The sequence below is a fragment of the Physeter macrocephalus genome, chromosome 18, assembly GCF_002837175.3.
Source record: "Physeter macrocephalus isolate SW-GA chromosome 18, ASM283717v5, whole genome shotgun sequence".
NCBI lineage: Eukaryota > Metazoa > Chordata > Mammalia > Artiodactyla > Physeteridae > Physeter > Physeter macrocephalus.
This window is the reverse complement of record NC_041231.1, coordinates 64,492,966-64,515,338: the sequence shown is the minus strand read 5'-3', so window position 1 is coordinate 64,515,338 and position 22,373 is coordinate 64,492,966. Positions and strand designations below refer to the sequence as shown.

Here is a 22,373-nt window from a genome sequence, read left to right as displayed (position 1 = left end):
TTCTTTAAGTGAATAAGCTTTATTTTTGTGGAGCAGTTTTAGGATTACAGCAGTACTGAGCAGGAGGTATAGAGAGTTCCCAGGTGCCCTCTGCCCCACACTTGCTCAGCTGTCCCCATGTCAACATGGCCCACAGCAGAGGGCTTATCCCTATGAGCTGAGGATGTGCTGTCTTCCGCTGTTGGGTGTAGCCAGTTATGGATATCATTTCTGTCCCGGAATAATGGTGCTCGTGAGCTCACTGTGTTGTTGCAGATTCTCCATCTGCGGGATCTGTCCAGCTTGATGGAGGTGGACTCCAGCAGTGGAGTCAGCACTTCTCCTTGCAGTTCTGTCAGGTTTTCCCTGATGTGTTTTGATGCTCTGTTGTTAAGTGCATACACATTACGGATGGTGATGTCTTCTTGGAGTATTCACCCCTTATCGTTATGTAATGCCCCTTTTTATCCTGCATAAACTCCCATTCTCTGAACTCTGCTCTGTCTGAAAGTAACATAGATACTCCCACTTTCTTTGATTTGTGTTAGCATGGTGTATCTTTCTCTGTCTTTACTTTCAATCCATATGTGTCTTTAAAGTGGCTTTCTTGTATACAACATATGGTTGGGTCTTGATTTTGATCCATTCTGACAATCTATTTTTAATTGGTGACCACTGACGTTTAAAGTAATGATTGATATAGTTGGATTAATGGCTGCCATATTTGTTACTGTTTTTTATTTGTTGCCCTTATTCTTTGTTTCTGTTTTTGTCTCCACACATTTTCTGCCTTTTGTGGTTTTAACTGAGCATTTTATATGATTCCATTTTTTTCTCTTCTTAGCATATCTTTTGTATTTCTTTTGTTACTTTTTAAATTAGTTTTATTTTTTAAAGAGTTTTCACTATATATGTACAACTAATCCAACTCTCTTTTCAAATCACCACATCACACATAAGTAATGCCAAGTACCTTATAATAATGAATATTTCTCCTTCCCTTGTATCATTCTGTCATTCATTTCATTTATACTTAAGAATTTATAAACACACACAGATCTGTACATAAACATGCATAACAGAATACACTGTTCCCATTACTTTGAACAAACTGTTATATGTCAGATTTGTTATGAATAAGGGAAATAAAAGTTTTTATATTACCTTTCCTAATCATTCTCTGATGTTCAAATTTTCTTTGGGTAGATCTGAATTTCTGGTTTGTATCATTTTATTTCTCTTTGCATAACTTCTTTTAATGTTTCTTGCCCTGCAGGTCTGGCAACAGATTACCTGAATTTTTGTTTGTCAGAGAAAATCCTTATTTCTCCTCTTTTGAAGGAGAATTTCGCCGGGTACAGAATTCTGGATTTGAGGGATTTTTTCTCTCAACAGTTTGTTTCACTCCACTCTCTTCTTGCACAGTTTCTGAGGATAGGTTAGATATAATTATTTTCTTTGCTTCTCTGTAGGTAAGGTGTTTCCCCTTTGGCTTCTTCCAAGATTTTTCTTTGTTACTGATTTTCTGAAGTATGAATATAATATGCCTAGCTGCCTTTTTTTGGCATTTATCCTGCTTGGTGTTCTCTGAGCTTCCTGGGTCTGTGGTTTGATGTCTGACATTAATTTGGGGGAAATTCTCTGTCATTATTGCTTCTGTTTCTTTCTCTCTCTCTCCTCCTTCTGGTAGTCCCATTCTCATGTATTACACCTTGCATAGTTGTTCACAGTTCTTGGCTATTCTGTTCTTGTTGTTTTCCCTTTTTTTTTTTTTTTTTTGGTTTTGAAGTTTTTATTGACATAGCCTCAAGCACAGAGATCTTTTTCTCAGCCGTGTCTGCTAATAAGCCCATCAAAGGCATTCTTCATTTCTCTTACAGCGTTTGCATCTCTTTTTGTTCACAGTTCTTGGCTATTCTGTTCTTGTTGTTTTCCCTTTTTTTTTGGTTTTGAAGTTTTTATTGACATAGCCTCAAGCACAGAGATCTTTTTCTCAGCCGTGTCTGCTAATAAGCCCATCAAAGGCATTCTTCATTTCTCTTACAGCGTTTGCATCTCTTTTTGAGTCTTCCTTAGAATTTCCATCTGTCTGCTTACATTACACATCTGTTCTTGCATGTTGTCTACTTTTTCCGGTAGAGCCCTCAGCATATTAATTTAAATTTAAATTTAAATTCCCAGTCTGATAACTCCAATATCGCTACCTTATCTGGCTCTAATTCTGACACGTTTTCAGTCTCTTCACAGTGTTATTTTTTGTTGAAAGGTAGACGTGAGGAACTCCAGTACATAGGTCTGTAGTGATGCGGTGGTGAGCAGGGGGGGTGTCTATAGTGTTGGATTGGGTAATTGGGTCTCAGTGTTTAGTGACCCTGTGGCTGTGGGCTGTGAACTTCAACAGTGATTCTCAGCTTCCTCCCTTTGGGAGGACAGGACGGCCCCAGGAGGCTAGAGCTGGGCATTTCTCTTCCCCCCGGGTAGGTCAGGCTCTGGTAAAATAGTTTCTCTTGAGGGCAGCCTTGCTAAGAGGAACAGAGTGCTCCAGAGCATTTAAAATGATACCTTTGCTTACCCCCGTGCTAGAGCATGAGGGGATTTCTCTGTTATTCGCTGTGAACACCTGGTAGAGCCCCGGAAGTTCAGCTACAAAGTGTGGCCCTCCTCTGACTGGTCTCCCTGGAGCTTCTAACTCTCAGACTTGTCCACACAGAGACTCCAGAAATTTGTCAGTTACAGGTTAGGTTTTCCTACCCCAGTGCTGGTTCCTACAGAGATTTCTGCTCTGGTTTGTTGTGATTCTCTGTGTCTGCCTCTCCCTCCAATTTGGGGGGCAGTGGTTTGCCCTGTAACCTCATTTCTTTGACAGGTCTGAGAGGAGTTGTTGATTTTTCAGTCTGTTCAGCTTTTTACTTGTTAGGATGGAGTGACAACTTCTAAGCTCTTTCTGTGCCAGACTGGAAACCAGAAGTCTCTATCCTTTTAGATTTGTGTAGTTTGCAAAGCTCTGTAGTCCCTAGGTTGACATATTTCATTAACCAGCACTGCCTGGAATGGGGTTGTTCAGCCAGTCAGAGTTGATGTAGGTAGAACTATATTCCAGACTGTTTATCCATCCCTTCCACAAATGTGTGCTGGGAAGTTCTGTTCAACACTTTGCTGGGATCAGCATTAGTTGTGTCTACATTCACTTCATCTTCAGTTACCTTGTGAGTTCAGCCCTTTCCAGTTTGGAAGATTGTTCCCTTTGATGTGGAAGATAGAAACAAAGTAGGAATTGTCAAGTTCTGTTTTCTTTCTTTCATTTGTCAAAATAACACCAGCTTCCCTGCTCCTGAGGTGGTTTGTTTCTTCTGTTTTCTTCTCCTTGTGAGCATAGCTTTGAAAGACTTTTTTGTGATCTCTGGTTTATTGTCAGTCTTCAGTTTCTTCTTGGCTTTGCCCTTTCTGACCCTTTTCATTACAAGTATAGCCATTATTTCAAATGCAGTTTGGACAGTTCAATTAATCTGTCTCTTTTTGGTGTCCTTTAATAATTCTGGGCTTAACAAAGCCTCATTTCTTTCTCATTGGGACCCTTTGCCATTTCATCATCAGACTTTTTTTAGAGTAATAATGTTGGCTAACCCATGTTGGGTGCTTCCTACGTGCCGAGAGAGTGTAAGGGCTTTATCCTCCATTGTCACAGGAGCTCTGCGGGTGTATTTCCCATACATGGCAGAGAGTGAAGCTGAGTCAACAACAAGACACAAGACGTGTCCATGGTCCCCTGACCCGTAGCTGGTAAACTGAGATTCAGATGCAGGAAGGGCAGCTCCAGACTCTTAACTATGTGCTGTACAGCTGCTCGTCATACTTCCTCATACGAAATGGCATTACAGTGTTGATCTTAATAAACTATATACTGTGGTGAATTTTGTGACTTTCATAATTCGTAGGAATCCAGTGTTATCATGGATGCTTTTACTTGTAGTTAAGACTTTTGGTAAACACATTTGTTTAGTATCTAGGCTCTTTTTCCATTATTTTTGCTGCGACCAATTTTCCATTGATTTCATTAAAAATGCACAGTTGTTTCTAATTAACTTACAGGTCCATCATCTGTATTACTGAAAAAAATTATCTTGTTTCCTGTATTAAATTTTAAATTAAGTATGTTGACTTATCATTGAAGTTTCTTATTAAAATACCTAAAATTTCCTAAATTTTGGCCTAATACAGCTTTTACATTTCAATTCTTCTGTGTTCTTATTTATGCAAATTTTTTAGTAGTCCATCCATTCTTTTCTCATGAAATAATATAGAGATTACATGTACCTACTATAAGTTGTTTTTCTAGAAGCAGTTTCCTATTTGTCATTTCATTCCCATCTGGGATTCCTTTAAATTTATATGGATTCTACTCTTTGGGAAGTAGGCATAAAATTAACATGTGAAAATGATGTGAGATTTTTATATTTCTTAGAGTTTGCATGTTTTTCTTTTTGTTTACACCATCTGTCTTCCTTTATGCCTTTATGTAATTTTTTTAAACTAGAAAAATTGTGAGATTGTATAAAGTTTTTAGGTAAACTGTTTTATAGCTACTTGGTGATTATCTCTGCTTGTTTGCTAGTAGCATAATTAAAACTGCTTCCTCCTCCTAGTGAGTGGGTAGCCTTGCCTCAGAATGCTGGAATGTTTTATGTAACTCTTGAGGCTGTAGTGCCCTGATAACCGCAGAGCTCAGTCATCATTTAGATAAAGAGAGGAAAGCAGTTGCACCCATGGGCAATTAACTTTTTTATTAATAAGCCGTTAGACAATTAAGGGATGCTCAGACAGTCTTTCGAGTGTGGTGTTGTATTACATCCGGGTCAATAACCTTGCTGCTGTGCTGCTTGTCGTTGTTGTCAGGGTGCCCCTTCCGGCACAGCGATCCCGAGCTGCTGAGACAGAAGCTGCAGGCGTACAAGATCCCTCCCTCAGGGATCAACCAGGTAGGTCGGACCCTGCCCTGCAGCCTCAGTAATGAGACAGTGGACAGGCCCTTCAGTTTCATATCATGTTCTTGCAGTGACACGGTGTACTACCTGCTGGGCCTCACGCCAAACATCCTATCTTCTAGGTGAATTAAGCCAAAGCTTTGACTTTTCTGCTTTAGACTCCTTGGAAATTCTAGTTCTCCTGTCTGCTAGGCTGCATTTTTATGTAATAACGGAAGCTGAGAACCTTTTTTTTTCTCTCAATTTGTTTTACTGTCTCAATGGGGGGCATTTAAAAAAATAGGTTTATAGAGGAATGCATTGAAGCTTATTAATGAAGCTGAAAATCAATGATATCATATTTCATTTTGGAGACTTTGTGCTGCAGGGAAGTTGAAGGAGAAGATAACGCAGTATGGACTGGCTGGGTGTTCTCATTTACTACGTCAGATCCACACTTCCAAGGATAGTTCATCAGGTCGAACAGTTTATCAAACTACTTTGCCTCGTAAACCACTTAGATAAAACAAGAAATGCTCAAATGTAAAACCAAATATTTAAGAGTATATCGTTTAATAAACATGCTTTTAAAAAACTTGTGACCTCACAGAGATACTGTCTCTAGTGTGCTTTGTAAATTGGCTTGGATTTTGAAGGAGTTCAAGAGGAGCTTCTGCTTCCTTAGCTGTAAAAGAACAATATCTATTTTAAAGCCGGAACATCTAAATCATTATATATCTATTTCTTTTTCTTGAAAAAAAAAATTATTCTAGAAAGCTCTACTGCTTCTACTGCATCCAGAGTATATATTGAGTTTAGTCAATTCAGTTCAAATCTTACGGTTTTTCCGTCCTGGGGAAGGCAGTGCTCAAGGTGCTCTTTGCAAATGCTAAGAAGATTCAGATATAAACCCTGCTCCTTCATAACCAGAATCTGGAGGGAAACATGTGCTGAGTGTAATGAGAGAGGCACACATAGAGTGTCAAGGCTCTTCTGAAGATGGGGTATGGCTACCAGATTGGGAGGCTGAGGATCACTTCCTGGAAGAGATGCTCTGTGAATTAGGCCTTGAGTGTATGGGGGGTGGTTAAAAAGAGAGAAAGTGTGAATAAAAGACAGTAAGTGTATAGGATTACTAGCATTTCAAGCTTACGGTATTGGTGGCACCAGTACCTCAACATTAATAGGCAACCTAAAAGAAGTTGTTGGTTTGAGAGATTAGGTTTGGAGCTGGGACAGTTAAATGGCAGACAGAATATGGATTTGTCAGTGCATTAGAGAAGTTCCAGCTGGAAATCTGATGTTCTTTAGGGTTAGAATTGTAGAACTGTGGGATTGGAAGGGACATTAGAAGGGATCTCTTCACTTTTGTGGAGTTGTGGGGTGTTACATGTCCTTGGGTGCACAGCAACTAAGTCAGTGGAAACAGAAATGGAAGCCAGGCCTTCTGGCTCCACGTTTTTTTCTCAACCCCAATTTACTTTAGAGCTGATTATCGTGAGTTTTCTGTGGGAGAGGAGAACAAATAATGGAGAAGAGGGGGTAGGGAGTCAAAAGCCAGGACTCAGAACGGAATCTTGGCTGATGCTTCCCTTTGTCAGGCAGTAGAAGGACAGAGCAGAAACGGGGGGAGAGGGAGGGAGTACTTTAGGGAAGTGTAGTGTACAAAAGTCAGGAGAGGAGTGTGAGAGGAGGTGTGGACCACAGGGTCCTATGTAGCTGAGGGACTGGGTAGGATTGGAACTGAGGAGAGGTGACTGGATTTGGTGAGAGGCATCAGGTCCTGTGGGAAACCAGAGCAAGATCACAGTCACTTAGAGACGAATGAATAAGACAGTGCCTTGGACCTGCAGACAGCATGTTTCACAGAAGGTGCTAGTGAAAGGGGTGTTGGCGCTATCAACGTAAGCCTCGTGGGTGGTTTGTTTGCGTGTTTGGGGCCAGAGGAGACCTGAGCCTGTTTGTAGGAAGAGGAGAAGAGAACCCATCAGAGAGGGTGGGCTTGATAAAGATAGAAACAAAGATAATCCCTCTCTAACCGAGCAGAATTAGCTTATGTCTCCATTACACCATGACCACAGTGTACACGCCTTTGCTCTTTTTCTTTTTCTCCAGTTTTCTTGAGACAAGATTGACATACAGCACTGTATAAGGTGTGCAGCACAGTGCTCTGACTTACATACATCATTAAGTGATGACCACAATAAGATTAGTAAACATCCATCATCTCATATAGATACAAAAGTAAAGAAACAGAAAAAAGTGTATTTTTTCCTCGTAATGAAAACTATTTTCACATGTAACGTACAGCAGTGTTAATTATGTTTATCATGTTCTACATTACATCCTCAATAATTATTTATCTTATAACTGGGAGTTTCTACCTTTTGATTGACTGCCTTCATCCAGTTCCCCCTCCTACAACCCCACTTCTGAAAACCACAAGTCTGACCCTTTTTCCTATGAGTTTGTTTGTTGGTTGGTTGCTTTTTGAAGTATAATTGACTTACAATGCCATGTTAGTTCCCGGTATACAGCATAGTGGTTCGATATTTCTTTATCTTTCAAATAATCACGATGATAACTCTAGTTACCATCTGTCACCAGACAAAGATATTACATAGTTATTGACTGTATTCCCCACACTGTACGTATCATCCCTGTGACTCATTTATTTTATAACTTAAAGTCTGTACCTCTTAATCTCCCTCATTTGTGTCTCTCCTCCCCTCAACCCGCTCCCCTCTGGCAACCACCTGTTTGTTCTGTGTATCTATGACTCTGTTTCTGTTTGGTTATGTTCGTTCATTTGTTTTGTTGTTTTAGATTCCACATATAGGTGAAGTCATATAGTATTCATCTTTCTCTGTATGACTTGCTTCACTAAGTATAATATTCTTTTGGTCCATCCATGTTGTCCCAAATGGCAAGATTTCATTCTTTTTTATGGCTGAATAATATTCCATTGTATATATGTACCACATCTTCTTTGTCCGTTCATCTGTTGATGGGCACTTCATGAAGAATCACTTTTTAAAAAATATAGGCTATTATCATGTTTATCAAGAAGAGTAATGCTTTTATTTAACAGTAGTGGCCGTATGTACATTCTTACCTTTGACTCCATTGCATTCCTCCATTTATGCTCAATCCACAAGTAGATTCCTTACTTAGTTGGTGTGATAGTAATTTCCACATCATACTTTGGACCTGCATTGTAACTTTTTGTCTGAGATGAACACAGATGCAGAGTGCATGTGGGCAAGCTGTAAATAATATTTTGCTTTCATTTAATGTCTTTATTGAGTGGCTTTTCAATAGAGTGAAGCCAGCTCAGGAGCTGTGTTCTAAAGGGAAGAAAGTTGATGAATGAAAAATCTGTGTAAAACATCTTGATGAGTACTTAGTTGCAGGCTGGCATAAGTGCAAATTAGAGCTTAAAACTCCAAGTGCATGTTAAAATACTGAAAGAAAGTCAAGAAAAATATCATTTAAATGCATTTAAGGTAAAACTCAATGGAGCTACTTTTATTTCAGAGAAAAACTACTTGAAAAAGATACCTTCAACATTAAGAAATACTTAGATCTTAATAATCAGAATTTTGACGATCAGAAGAGAGATAATTGTGACTCAATTGGCATCACCTACTTTTTAAAGAAGCATATTTATAGGATCACATTTCATCATCCTTTTTGAATGAGCTTGGTATCCAGCTTAGGAAGACTGGAACTGAACAACAATAAAGCCAAAGATGATGGGCAGTCCTGCATTTATTCCTCAGCCCTCCCCCAAAAGAGAAAAACATGGAGGTCAGGTCACCAGCAAGACATCAGAATCCTAAGTGTTCATACCCCAACAGCATAGCTTAAACACACAAGCAGTAAGAACAGAGAGAAATGAGTGGAGAGCCAGACAAATCCACAGTTACATTTGGAGACTTGAGCACTCCTCTTTAAGTAATTACTAGAATAAGCAGACAGAGAGCGAGTAGGGATGTAGAAGACTTGAGCTATAAACGTACTGCCCCACAGCAGGTGAATTCACACTCACCCACATTGGTCACATCCTGGGTCTTAAAAAATCCATTACAAAATTGAAATGAATTGAAATCAGACAAAGTACGTTCTATGACTGTAACCAGTACAGTAAGGGAAGAAAAAGAAATAGAAGGCAGATTAGAAGGGGCGAAAGAAAACCTTCCTCTAATCTCAGACAATGTGATTATGAAAAAAATGTCAAAGAACCTACCAAAATGCTATTATAACTGATAGATTGCAGGATACTAAGTCAGTATACACAAATCAATTATATTTCTTCCAAAGAACAACTGGAAATTAAAAAAATTTTAAATTATCATATGCAATAGTACCAAAAAGATATAACTGGTTTTTTTTGTTGTTGTTGTTGTTGTTGTTTTTTGTGGTATGTGGGCCTCCGTCCGCTGCGGCCCCCCCTCGTCGCAGAGCACAGGCTCCGGACGCGCAGGCCCAGCGGCCATGGCTCACGGGCCCAGCCGCTCCGCGGCACGTGGGATACTCCCAGACCGGGGCGCGAACCCGACTCCCCTGCATTGGCAAGCGGACTCGCAACCACCGCGCCACCAGGGAAGCCCATAACTGTTTTTTATATGTATTTATCTACAGAATATGTGCAAGATCTTTATGCTGAGACATTGATGAAAACAGTCAAAGAACAGAGTTAGAGGTACACACTACCTGATTTCAAGACTTACTGTAGGGCTACTGTAATCAAGACAGTGTGGTTCTAGGGAAATGATAAACATAGAGATCAACTGGACAGAATAAAAAGTCCAGAAACAGACCCACATATATATGGGCAATGGATTTTTAAATAAAGGTGCCAGAGCAATTCAATAGGAAAAGAATATTTTCCAACAAGTAGTTCTTGAAAAACTGAAAGTCCATATGTCAAAAAAAACCACAAAAAAACCTAGACACATACCTCATACCTTTAAAAAAATTAATTTGGAGTGAGTCATAGATCTTAATGTAAACCTTCCAGGAGAAAACAAGAAAATCTGAATAACCTTGGATTCGGTATGTTCAGTGAAAGAAAATGTTGATAAATTAGACTTTATCAAAATTAAAACTTTGGTCTGCAGAAACACTGTTAAGAGAATAATAAAATAGCCACAGACTGGAAGAAAAATATTTGCAAATGATGTATTTCATAAAGTACTTGTCTCCAGAATTATAAAGATATAAAGTCCTCTCAAAGCTCAATAATCAGAAAACAGTTTTTTAAGTGAGTAAAAAGTTAGAACAGACATTTCACCAAATATTTGAATAATAAACACATGAAAAAAACGTTCAGCATTAGGTATTAGGGAAATGCGATTTTAAAAGTATACGTCAATTAGAATTGGTCTAATTTAAAAAAAAAACCACTTTACAATACCAAGTGCTGGTGAGGATGCAGAGTGACTGGAAGTCTCATTCTTGCTGGGGGTCCACATGGTAGAGCTGTTGTGAAAGCAGTTGGCTATTTCTTATAAAGTTAAATTTGCACATACTGTTTGAGCTAGTTACACCACTACTAGATAATTATACCATTGAAATAAAAGCCTTAAGTCCACACAGAAACCTGTACATAAGGGTTTATAGTGGCTTTATTCTAATTCCCCCAAACTGGAAAAAACCCAGTGTCCTTCAGCATGTGGTTGGATAAACAAATTGTGTTATACCTCATTTTATTGTGCTTCACTTTTTTGTGCTTCACAGATGTGTTTTCTTAACAAATGAAGGTTTGTGGCAACCCTGTGTCAAGCAAGTCTGTCAGTGCCATTTTTCCAACAGCATTTGCTCAGTTCGTATCTCTGTGTCAGGTCTTGGTAGTTCTTGCAATATTTCAAACTTTTTTATTATTATATTTGTTATGGGTGATCTATGAGCGGTGATCTTTGATGTTACTATTGTAACTTTGGGAGGCACCACGAACTGTGCCCATGTAAGATGACAAACTTAACCAGTAAATGTGTGTGTTCTGACTGCTCCGCTGACCGGCCGTTCCCTCATCTCCTCTCTCTCTCTCTCTGGCCTCCCTATTCCCTGAAACACAACAATATTGAAATTAGGCCAGTTAATAACCCCATGATGGCCTCCAAGTGTTCAAGTAAAAGGAAGGGTCAAACATCTCTCACTTTAAAAATCTAAAGATTAAGTTTAGTGAGGAAGGCATGTCAAAAACCAAGACAGGCTGAAAGCTAGGCCTCTAGCACCGAACAATTAGCCAAGTTGTGAATGCAAAGGAAAATTTCTCGAAGGAAATTAAAAGTGCTACTGCAGTGAACACATGAATGATAAGAAAGTGAAACAACCTTATCGCTGATAGGGTGAAAGCTTTAGTCTCTGGATAGAAGATCAAACCAGCCACAACATTTCCTTAAGCCAAAGCCTAATCCAGAGCAAGGCCCTAACTCTCTTTAATTCTATGAAGGCTGAGAGAAGTGAGGAAACTGCAGAAGAAAAGTTTGAAGTTAGCAGAGGTTGGTTCATGAGGTTTAAGGAAAGAAGCCGTCCCCATAACGTGGAAGTGCAAGGTGAAGCAGCAAGTGCTGATGTAGAAGCTGCAGCAAGTTATCCAGAAGGTCTAGTTAAGATAATGAATGAAGGTGGCTGCACTAAACAACAGGTTTTCAATGTAGGCGAAGCAGCCTTACATTGGAAGAAGATGCCATCTAGGACTTTCATAGCTAGGAAGAAGAAGTCAATGCCTGGCTTCCAAGCTTCAAAGGACAGGCTGACTCTCGTTACGGGCTGATGCAGCTGGTGACTTTAAGTTGAAGCCAGTGCTCATTTACCATTCCAAAAATCCTAGGGCCCTTCAGAATTATGCTAAATCTACTCTGCCTGTGCTCTGTAAGTGGAACAACAAAGCCTAGATGACAGAACATCTGTTTACAGCATGGTTTACTGAATATTTTAAGCCCACAGTTGAGACCTACTGCTCAGGAAAAAAAAAAAGAAAAGATACCTCTCAAATTATTACTGCTCATTGACAATGCACTTGACCACTCAAGAGTTCCAGTGGAGATATATAAAATTTATGTTGTTTTCCTGCCTGCTAATATAACATCTACTCTGCAGCCCATGGACAAGGAATAATTTCAACTTCCAAGTCTTATTATTTAAGAAATACATTTTGTAAGGCTATAGCTGCATAGGATCTGGGCAAAGTCAATTGAAAACCTTCTGAAAAGAATTCACCATTCTAGATTCCATTAAGAACATTTATGATTCATGGGAAGAGGTAAAATATTAACATTAACAGGAGCTTGGAAGATGTTGATTCCAACCCTCATGGATGACTGAGGGGTTCAAGACTTCAGTGGAGGAAGTAATTGCAGATAAGGTGGGTATAGCAAGAGAACTAGAATTAGAAGTGGGGCCCAGAGGTGTGATTGAATTGCTACAACCTTATGATAAAACTTGAATGGATGAGGAGTTGTTTCTTGTGAATCAGCAGAGAAAGTGGTTTTTTGAGATGAAATATAATCCTGGTGAAGATTGTTGAAATGACAGCAAAGGATTTAGAATATTCTATAATCTTAGTTGATAACGCAGCAGCAAGGTTGGAGAAGACTGACTCCAGTTTAGAGAGAAGCTCTCCTGTGGGTAAAATGCTCACACAGCGTTGTATCCTACAGAGAAATCATTTGCAGGAGGAAGAGTCAGTTGACATGGCAAGTTTCATTGTCTTATTTTTAGAAACTGCCACAGCCACCCCAGCATTCAGCAGCCACCACCTTGATCAGTCATTAGCCACCAACATCGAGGCAAGACCCTCCCCCAGCAAAAAGATTAAGACTTGCTGACAGCTGATGGTGGTTAGTGTTTTTTTTTTTTGCAGTGAAGTATTTTTAAATTAAGATATGTGCATTGGGTTTTTTTTAGGCATATAGCTATTACACACTTAATAGCACTGGGAAACCAAACAATTTGTAGCTCACTTTATTGTGATACTCGCTTTATTGCAGTGGTCTGGAACTGAACCCACAGCATCTCTGAGGCTGCCTATAGTCATGCAATGGAATATTACTCAGCAATAAAAAAGGAACAAACTACTGGTATACCCAACAGCAGGCATCATGCTAGGTGAAAGAAGCCATATGGTATGATTCCTTTTATGTGACATTCTGGAAAAGAAATCTACACATACAGAAAACAGTGTGATGGCTGGGAATGGAGGAGGTGTTAGTTACAAAGGGATGGGAGGTCATTTGGGTGATGGAAATGTTCACTCTGATTGTGGAAGTGGTATCATGACTGAATTTGTCAAATTTTGCAGAACTATACACTAAAGGGGGAATATTTTACTGTATGAAAATTATACCTTAATTTTTTAATGGAAAAAAAGGGAGAATAGGTAAGTGGTAGTATAAAGAGCCAGTTATTCATCTTTCATAGCAGGAATTCAATAGGTTAAGTTAATAAAGAACCCAAAATATCAGCATGTAATTTAGAATTATATAGGCAACAATCTAAATATATGGCCCAAAGTGGAAATGATGAAAAGTAATTGCATCTTGGGAACAGACCAAGAAGGGAAGAAATGTGGTGTGGAAGCTTTTGATATTAGTAATTAGCTGCACTGTATACGAAAAAATTTATTTTTCACTTCCAGAGGCAGTACCCACTTAGAGGTTGAACGGGACAGTCTCATGTTATGTATGAAGTATAAATTAAGTGGTGTGTGCCTAATGGGTAGGTGGTAATAGCAGTAGTAAGAGCTGATGTGAGGTCTTTGGATGTGAGGGTTTTAACCTTTATCCCTCTGTCCTCCCAGTACCTACCTTAGTGTCCTGTCATGTTAAGGGCTGTGAAAGGTCTGAGATTTTGTCCTCCTTGCTACCTGAGAACTTAGCTGCCACAATTTCACGGATGATGGCAGAAGACCTGAAGGTTGTAGCAGTAGCAGTATATCAGCGTTTTCTTGCGTCAGCTCCCAGAGCCCCATTTCCCATGGAGCAGTGTGAGGAAGGCCAGGTACTGTGGCCTGTGCAGTGGGTTCTTTAGGAGGAGAGAAACTCCGAGTGTGGGGTTCTGGATCTTTCCTCTTGGACAGTGTGCATGCCTGCAGTTCCGTTCAGAGGAAGGTTCTGTATGTAAGGCTGTTGGTTACAGGAACATCCTTGAAACAGTGATCTGGAGCAAAGGCCATTGTTTTCTGTGCTTGTAAAATGTTCAGAGATTTGAGACCCTGGAAAATTCTCTCTTAACTGTCCAAGCTGGTGACCAAATGAATAAATAAGTATGTCTACAAGCTATATTGGCCAGTTTTTTTATTGGCACCTTCCCTTTTTCCTCCTTAAAATACTGGTATGCATTTTAAGCTCAATTTCTTTTAAGAATTTCCAGTGAGGTAATAATCCTTGCAGTGCTTTGCTAGTTTGTTCAGTTAACCATATCTGTCAATAGTTCCTACCTAATTTAGGTGTCTTGAGTTTTGGTTTTTACTTTTCATTTTGCTTTCACCTTTTGCATAAAAATTGCAATTTTATGATGAAATACTAATATTTTAAGATACAGACATCTTAAGAATCTGCATTCAAAATATTGAGAATAAAATCTCTAAATGATCTTAAATACTTTTATTTCTCTGAAGAGGTTGTGTTTTTTTATGGTGAAAAGACACACATGAAATTTTCAGATTGCAGTTTTTTCACTGGCGCCTGGAACAGTGTGCTGTATCCTTTCTTACTAGTAAAGTTGTCTTTTTACTGTGCTGAATCACATATGGCATATCTTTAATTCTCATACAGTTTAATAAAGAATAATAATTGCTGTCCACAGAGTACCTTTAAAGGTGATAGTTCTTGGGCTTCCCTGGTGGCGCAGTGGTTGAGAGTCTGCCTGCCGATGCAGGGGACACGGGTTCGTGCCCCGGTCTGGGAGGATCCCACATGCCCTGGAGCGGCTGGGCCCGTGAGCCATGGCCGCTGAGCCTGCGCTCCGCAATGGGAGAGGCCACAACAGTTAGAGGCCCGTATACCACAAAAAAAAAAAAAAAGTGATAGTTCTTTGTACTATGTGTCATAGTAGAGCTAACACCTTTTGTAATCTGTGAATGCTTTTACTCCTCAGTAGCTTTTCTCTTATTAGGTAGAAGTGAGCGGTGTGCTTGGTCTGTCACTGAACACAGGTCTTCCTTTCTGGTTTTATATTCTGGCCTGCTCTGCACGATTGTACCAAGGGCTGGGATGGGGGCTTTACACAGTGGACTGGGCCTCCCTTGGCTCTCACCACCCTGTCATCCTGTGATGAGGAGTTCAGACCTCAAAGCAACACTGGAGAAGGTGGGACCCACGCGCCCTGTGGCCCTGATGCTACAGGGCTCTGTTCCTCGGCAGCACTTTCCTTTCTTATTTTTCTTTTTACTGTAAATTCAGTTGAAATTCTTTTTGGTTTCTTTCAGGGAAAGCCTTTACTGTGAGGTGAATAATGATTTGAGGGTACCTACATTTAGGAATATGTTTAATACATTATTTAAACACTGGCAAATAATATGAAATAAAGATGAGAATAACTCAGAGTATAAATTATAGTTGGTAACAGGGTTTCAAAAGTCCCGGTTACTTTTTTTTTTATTAAGGTAAAATTCACATGATATGAAATTAACCATTTAAAAGCATACAATTCAGTACACTTAGTACATTCACAGTGTTGTGTAACCACCACCAGCCAGCTCGTGACCCCAGTGAAACCCGTTCTCTGGGAAGTAGCCCACCCATCCCTGGCAGCCAGCTGTCTCCCATGGATCTGTCCATGCTGGGGATTGCATGTAAATGGAGTCATACAACAGGTGACCTTTTGTGTCTGGCTTCTTTTACTGAGCGTGTTTTCGAGGTTCCTCCTTGTTGTAGGATCTGTTAGTACCTCATCCCTCTTTATGGCTGAATAGTATTCCATTGTGTGTTTATCCATTCACCCCTTGATGGACGGTAAGTTGTTTCCCCCTTTCAGCTGTATGGTCTGAGAGCACCACTGTGAACATTTCACATACAAGTATCTGTCTGAGTGCCTACTTTCAGTTCTTTTGTGTATACACCTAAAAGTAGAATTGCTGGGTCATAACGTAATTCTGTGTTTAACTAATTGAGGAATTGCCAGGCTATTTTCCACTGAGGTGATACAATTTTACATTCCCACCCGCTGTGTTGTGAGGGTTCTATATGTTCTCCTCTTCCTTGCCAACGTTTGTAATCCCCCCCTTTTGTTTCAGTTCTAACCATCTGTGTTAGTTTTCTAGGTCCGCTGTAACAAAGTGCCACAAACTGAGTGGCTTAAAAAAAATTATTGTCTATGGTTCTGGAGGCTAGAAATCTGAACTCAAGGTGTTGGCGGGTTTTGCTCCTTCTGAGGCTGTGAGGGAGGATCTGTTCCAGGCCTCTCCTGGTTCCTGGCGGTTTGCTGGCGTCTTTCACTTTGTCCATGCATCACCCTAATCTCTGCCTTCATTTTTACGTGGCGTTCTCCCTGTGTCTTTACATCATCTTCCCTCTGTGCGTCCTCTTTCCTCTTTTTGTAAGGACACCAGTCGTATTGGATTTGGGCCGACCCTGATGACCTCATTTTAGTTTCATTACCTCTGTAAAGACCCTGTCTTCAAATAGGGTCCTGTTCTGAAGCAGGAAGGATTGGGACTTTAACATGCCCTTTTTGCAGGAACACAATTCAGCCGATAACACCATCCTGATAGGTGTGAAGTGGTACCTCACTGTGGTTTTCACTTACATTTTTCCGATGACTAATGCTGTCATTATTTTTCATGTGCTTGTTGGCTGTTTGTATGTCTTCTTTGGAGAAATGTCTGTTCACATCTTTTGCCCATTTTGAATTGTGTTGTCTTTTTGTTATTGAGTTTAAGAGTTCCTTATATATTTTGGATACTAAGCCCTTATCAGATATCTGATTTCTGTCTTAGTCCATTTTGGCTGCTATAGCAAGTTACCATAGGCTGGATAGCTTCTAACAACAGATGTATTCTCATGGTTCTGGAAGCTGGGAAGTCCAAGATCAAGGTGCTGGCAGATTCAGTGCCCACTGAGGCCCCATCTCCTGGTTCATGGATGGTCATCTTCTCACTGTGTCCTCATGAGGCAGAAGGGGGCAAGAGCTCTCTGGGGTCTCTCTTATAGAGCACTGATCACCTACCAAAGGCCCTACCTCTTTGTACCATCACATTGGGGGTTAGGATTTTAACATACACATTTTAGAGGGGATATAAACATTCAGTCTATAACAGTTTGCAAATTTTTTCTCCCATTCTGTAGGTTGTCTTAACACTTCTTTGATAGTTTCTTTTGATGGACAAGAGTTTTTAATTTTGATGAAATTCAGTATGTTTTGTTCTTGTTGTTACTTGTACTTTTGATGTCATATTTAAAAGCCCATTGCTAAATTCAAGGTTATGAAAATGGACACCTATATTTTATTGTAGGAGTCTTATAGTTTGAACTCTTATATTTAGTTCATCAATCCATTTTGAGTCAATTTCTGTATATGGTGTGATATACAAGGGTCCATCTTCATTCTTTTTCATGTGGATGGCCTGTTGTCTCAGCACCATTTACTGAAAAGACCATTTTTCCCATCATAATGGTCTTACACCCTTGTCAAAACTTCACTGGACCTAGTTGTATGGGTTTATTTCTGGACTCTCGATTCTGTAGTGTTGGTCAGTATGTCTCTCTTTTTGCCATATAACACTTTTTTGGTTGCTTTAGCATTGTAGTAGATTTTGAAATCAGGAAGTTTGAATTCTCCAACTTCACGTTCCTCTTTTTCAATATTGTTTTGGCTATTTGGAGTCCCTTGCAATTCCATATGAATTTGAGGATTGGCTTTTCCATTTCTGCAGAAAAGGCCATTGGAACTTTCATAGGGATGGCATTGAATCTGTAGATTGCTTTGGGTAGTATTGATATCCTTTCAATATTATCTTTCAATCTGTGAATAGGGGATTTCTTTATGTTTGTTTAGGCCTTTAATTCCTTTCAGCAATGTTTTGCAGTTTTCAGCATACGTATCTTTCACTTCCTGGGCCAAATTTATAGGCATTTTATTCTTTTGAATGCTGTTGTAAATGGAACTTTTTCTTAGTGTCCTTTTCTGATTGTTCACTACTAGTGTTACAACTACAACTGATTTCTTTGGGTTGTTCTTGTATCTGGCAACTTTGCTGAGTTCATTTATTAGTTCTAATAGTTTTTTTTTTAATGGATTCTTTAGGATTTTTTCTGTATATAAGACTGTGTCATCTGTGAATAGGTATAGTTTTGCCTTTTCGTTTTCATTTGGATGCCTTTTTATTTCTTGCCTAATTGCTCTGATTAGGACTTCCAGTGCATTGTTGAATAGCAGTGGTGAAAGCGGGCATCCTTGTCTTGTTATTCATCTCAGGGGGAAGACTTTTGTCTTTCACCAAGGATATGATGTTAGCCATAGGTTTTTCATAAATGCCCTTCATTATGTTAAGGAAGTTTCCTTCTATTCTGTGTGTGTGTGTTTAACTATGAAAATGTGTTGGATATTTTCAGATACTTTTTCAGCATCTGAAATGATTATGTGTTTTTTGTCCTTTCTTCTATTAATGTCGTATATACATTGATTGATATTCATATGTTGAACCACCCTGGCTTCACTGAGATAAATTCCACTTAGTCATGGTTTATAATACTTTCAGTGTGCTGCTGGATTTGGTTTGCTAGTATTTTGTTGAGAATTTTTGCATCCTGTATTCATAAGGGATATTGGTCTATAATTTTTTTCTGTTGTCTTTCTTTGGCTTTACTCTCAGGGTAATGCTGGCCTCATAGAATGAGTTAGGAAGTGCTCACTCCTTTTTTGGAAGGGTTTGAGAAGCATTGGTATTCTTCTCTAAATGTTTGGTTGCCATCTAGTCCTGGGCTTTTCTTTGTTGGGAAGTTTTAAAATACTCAATCTCTTTGCCTATTACAGGTTTGTTCAGATTTTCTGTCTTCTTAGGTCAGTTTTGGTAATTTGTGTATGTCTAGGAATTTGTCCATTTCATTTAGGCTGTCTAATTTGTTGGTGTGAGTTGTTCATAGTTTCCCTTATAGTCCCTTTCATTTCAGTTAAGTTGTTAGTAATGTCCCCACTTTTCTGATTTTAGTCATTGTGTCTTGTGTCTTTTTTTCTTAGTCAGTCTTTGTCAATTTTGTTGATCCTTTCAAAGTACCAAGTTTTGGTTTTTTTTAAAATTTTCTCTATTGTTTTTCTGTATTTCTCTTCTCTATTTTATCTCCACTTTAATCTTTATTTCCTTCTTTCTATTGGTTTTGTGTTTAGTTTGCTCTTCTTTTTTCTAGTATAAAGTTAGGTTATTGATTTGAGATTTTTCTTGTTTTTTATTGTAGTGTTTACAGCTAGAAATTTCCCCACGAGCACTGTTTTCTCTATATTCTATAAGTTTCAGTGTGTTGTATTTTTGTTTTCATGTGTCTCAAAGTATTTCCCAATTTCCCTTTTCTTTAATTTTCTTTTTTCCTTGACCCATTGGTTGTTTATGAATGTGTTTAATTTTTACATATTTTTGAATTTTCCAGTTTTCTTTCTGTAATTGATTTATTTCATCCCACTGTGGTCAGAGAAGATGTTTTCTATAATTTCAGTATTTTTAAATTTATTAAGACTTATTTTGTCACCTAACATATGGTCTATCCTGGAGAACGTTCCCTGTACACTTGAGAAGAATGTGTATTTTGCTGTTTGGGATAGAGTGTTCCATATTGTCTGTTATGTCTAGTTGGTTATAGTGTTGTTCAGGTTCTCTTTCCTTGTAGCTCGTCTGTCTAGTTGTTCTACCCATTTATGAAAGAGTTTCCAACTGTTGTTGTAGGGCTGTCTATTACTACCTTCAATTCTTTCGAATTTTGCTTCATGTATTCTGGGTCTCTGTTTTTTTAGTGCATATATGTTTGTAATTGTTCCATCTTCCTGACAGATTTACCCTTTTATCAGTATATAATGTCGTTTTTTAGTGCATATATGTTTGTAATTGTTCCATCTTCCTGATAGATTTACCCTTTTATCAGTATATAATGTCGTTTTGTCTCGTAACATTTTTTGACTTAAAATCTGTTTTGCTTGTTGTTAGTATGGCCCCAGCTCTCTTTTGGTTACTATTTTCATTGAATATCTTTTTCCATCCTTTCACTTTCAACCTATTTTTGTCTTTGGATCTAAAGTGAGTCTCTTGTAGAGAGCACATAGTTTGATTATGTAATTTCAGGCATTTTTCCATTCTCTGCAATTGGAGAGTTTAATCTATTTACAGTTAAAATAATTACTGATAAGAAAGGATTCACTTTTATCATTTTGCTGTTTCCTGTGGGTCACATCCCTTTGTCCCTCAGTTCTTCTATTACTGCCTTCTTTTGCGATTGATATTTTTGCAGTGTACTGTTTGAATTCTCTTCATTTCCTTTTCTGTATATGTATTTTTATTTATTTTCTTACTGGTTGCCCTGGGGATTGCAGTTACCCTCTTAAACTTATGACAGTTAGTATCAGCTTAACCTCTGTAATATACAAACCTCCGCTTCTGTTTAACTCTGTCCCTCTCCCTTTATGTTGTTGTTGTCACAAATTACATCTTTATACATTGTGTGCCTGTTAACATTGATTTATAGTTATTGTTATATGCATTTGCCTTTTAAATCATATTGGAAGAAAAAGAGGACTTACATATCAAAAATGCAGTAATACTGGCCTTTTTATATGATGTAGTTACCTTTACCAGTGTCCTTTATTTTTGTGTGGCTTTCAAGAACTGTCTAGTGACCTTACATTTCTGCCTGAAGGACTCCCTCTAATATTTCCTGTAGGGCAGGTCTACTAGCAACAGACTCCCTCAGCTTTTGTTTATCTGGGAATGTATTAATTTCTCCATTTTTAAAGGATGTACGAATCTTGGTTGACAGCTTTATTCTTTGAGCTAAATATGTTATCCTGCTGCCTTCTGGTCTCCTTGGGTTCTGCTGAGAAGGCCGCTGATACTCTTGCTGTTTCTGGTAAGTGAAGAGTGGTTTGTCTTGCTCCTATCCGTGTTTTCTTTTGTCTCTTTCAGTGGTTTCTTTATAATGTGTTTCTGTGTGTTTTGTCCTCTTAGGAGTTTGTTGAGCTGTTTGGATGTGTAGTTGTACGTCTTGAATTGAGTCATGGAGATTTTTCAGCCGTTTTCCTTCAACTGTTCTTTATACCCTTCTGTCCCCTCCTTCTGGGTGTCCCGTGTGCATTTGTTGGTGCACCTGCTGGTGTCCCACGTGTCTCTTTGGCTGTGTGCATGTTTCTTCATTCTTTATTCTTCCTACTCTTCAGACTGGATGATCTCAACCAATCTACTTCCAAGTTTGCTGATTCTTTTTTCCGCCTGCTGAAATCGGCTACTTTTTCATTTTAGCTATAATTTTCAGCTCCAGAGTTTCTCTCTGGTTCTTTTTTATAGTTTTATTCTCTTTATTGCTATTTTCTCTCTGTTAAGACATCATTTTTCTTTCCTTTAGCTTTTTGTCTATGGTTTCTTTTAGCTCTTTGAGGATATTTAAGACAACTGATTTAAAGTCTTTGTCTGATGAGTCTAATGTCTGTGCTTCCTTGGGACCAGTTTGTATTCATTTCTCCTGTGAATGGACCCTACTTTCTTCTTTCTTTCCAAGCTTTGTAATAATTTCTAGGAAACTGGACATTTCAAATATTCCAAGTTGCCAACTCTGGAAGTCTGACTCTTTGTGTGTGCCTGGTCTGGGCTGTCCACTAGCAGCCACTAGCTACATGCAGTGACGGTTTAGCACTTGAAATGTGGATGGTCCACACTGAGATGTGCTGAAGGCAGTGGTGTATTGGTAAACCAGCTCTGGGGGAAAGAAGCCTTGACTTATGTCATTTGCTGATTTATGTTGTGTAAATACTCCTACTGGACTGATGTGAAGCTACCAAAGTGATGTTACAAACCCTAACTTGGGAAGAGTTTTGCACAGTCCATTCTCACAAGCCAGTGGGGTCAGCTCCAGCACACCACCTGCCGTGAGTAGAAAATATATGCCAGGTTGCAAAGAGTTACCATGAAAAAGCATTGTAAAATATCTTAGTATGATATTTTTATATTGATTACATGTTGAAATGACAGTAAATAATATTTATTTAAACAAGATGTAGTATTAAAATTAATTTCGTGGGGGCTTCCCTGGTGGCGCAGTGGTTGCGCGTCCGCCTGCCGATGCAGGGGAACCGGGTTCGCGCCCTGGTCTGGGAAGATTCCCACATGCCGCGGAGCGGCTGGGCCCGTGAGCCATGGCCGCTGGGCCTGCGCGTCCGGAGCCTGTGCTCCGCAACGGGAGAGGCCACAACAGTGAGAGGCCCGCGTACCACAAAAAAAAAAAAAAAAAAAAA

General features: G+C 39.1%; 1 protein-coding gene across 4 annotated transcripts in view; it reads left to right on the top strand.

Moving 5' to 3' along the window:
• Nucleotides 1-22,373, top strand: part of PRIM2 (DNA primase subunit 2) — a 295,574-nt gene that overhangs the window by 253,733 nt on the left and 19,468 nt on the right. For 2 of the 4 annotated variants that reach the window (XM_024121882.2, XM_024121883.3), the window contains exon 12: nt 4,873-4,955. The exons of the other annotated variants lie outside the window; for them this stretch is intronic. In XM_024121882.2, coding sequence (XP_023977650.1) covers nt 4,873-4,955 — 83 coding nt within the window. The remainder of the gene's footprint in view (nt 1-4,872; nt 4,956-22,373) is intronic. 4 annotated transcript variants of the gene reach the window in all.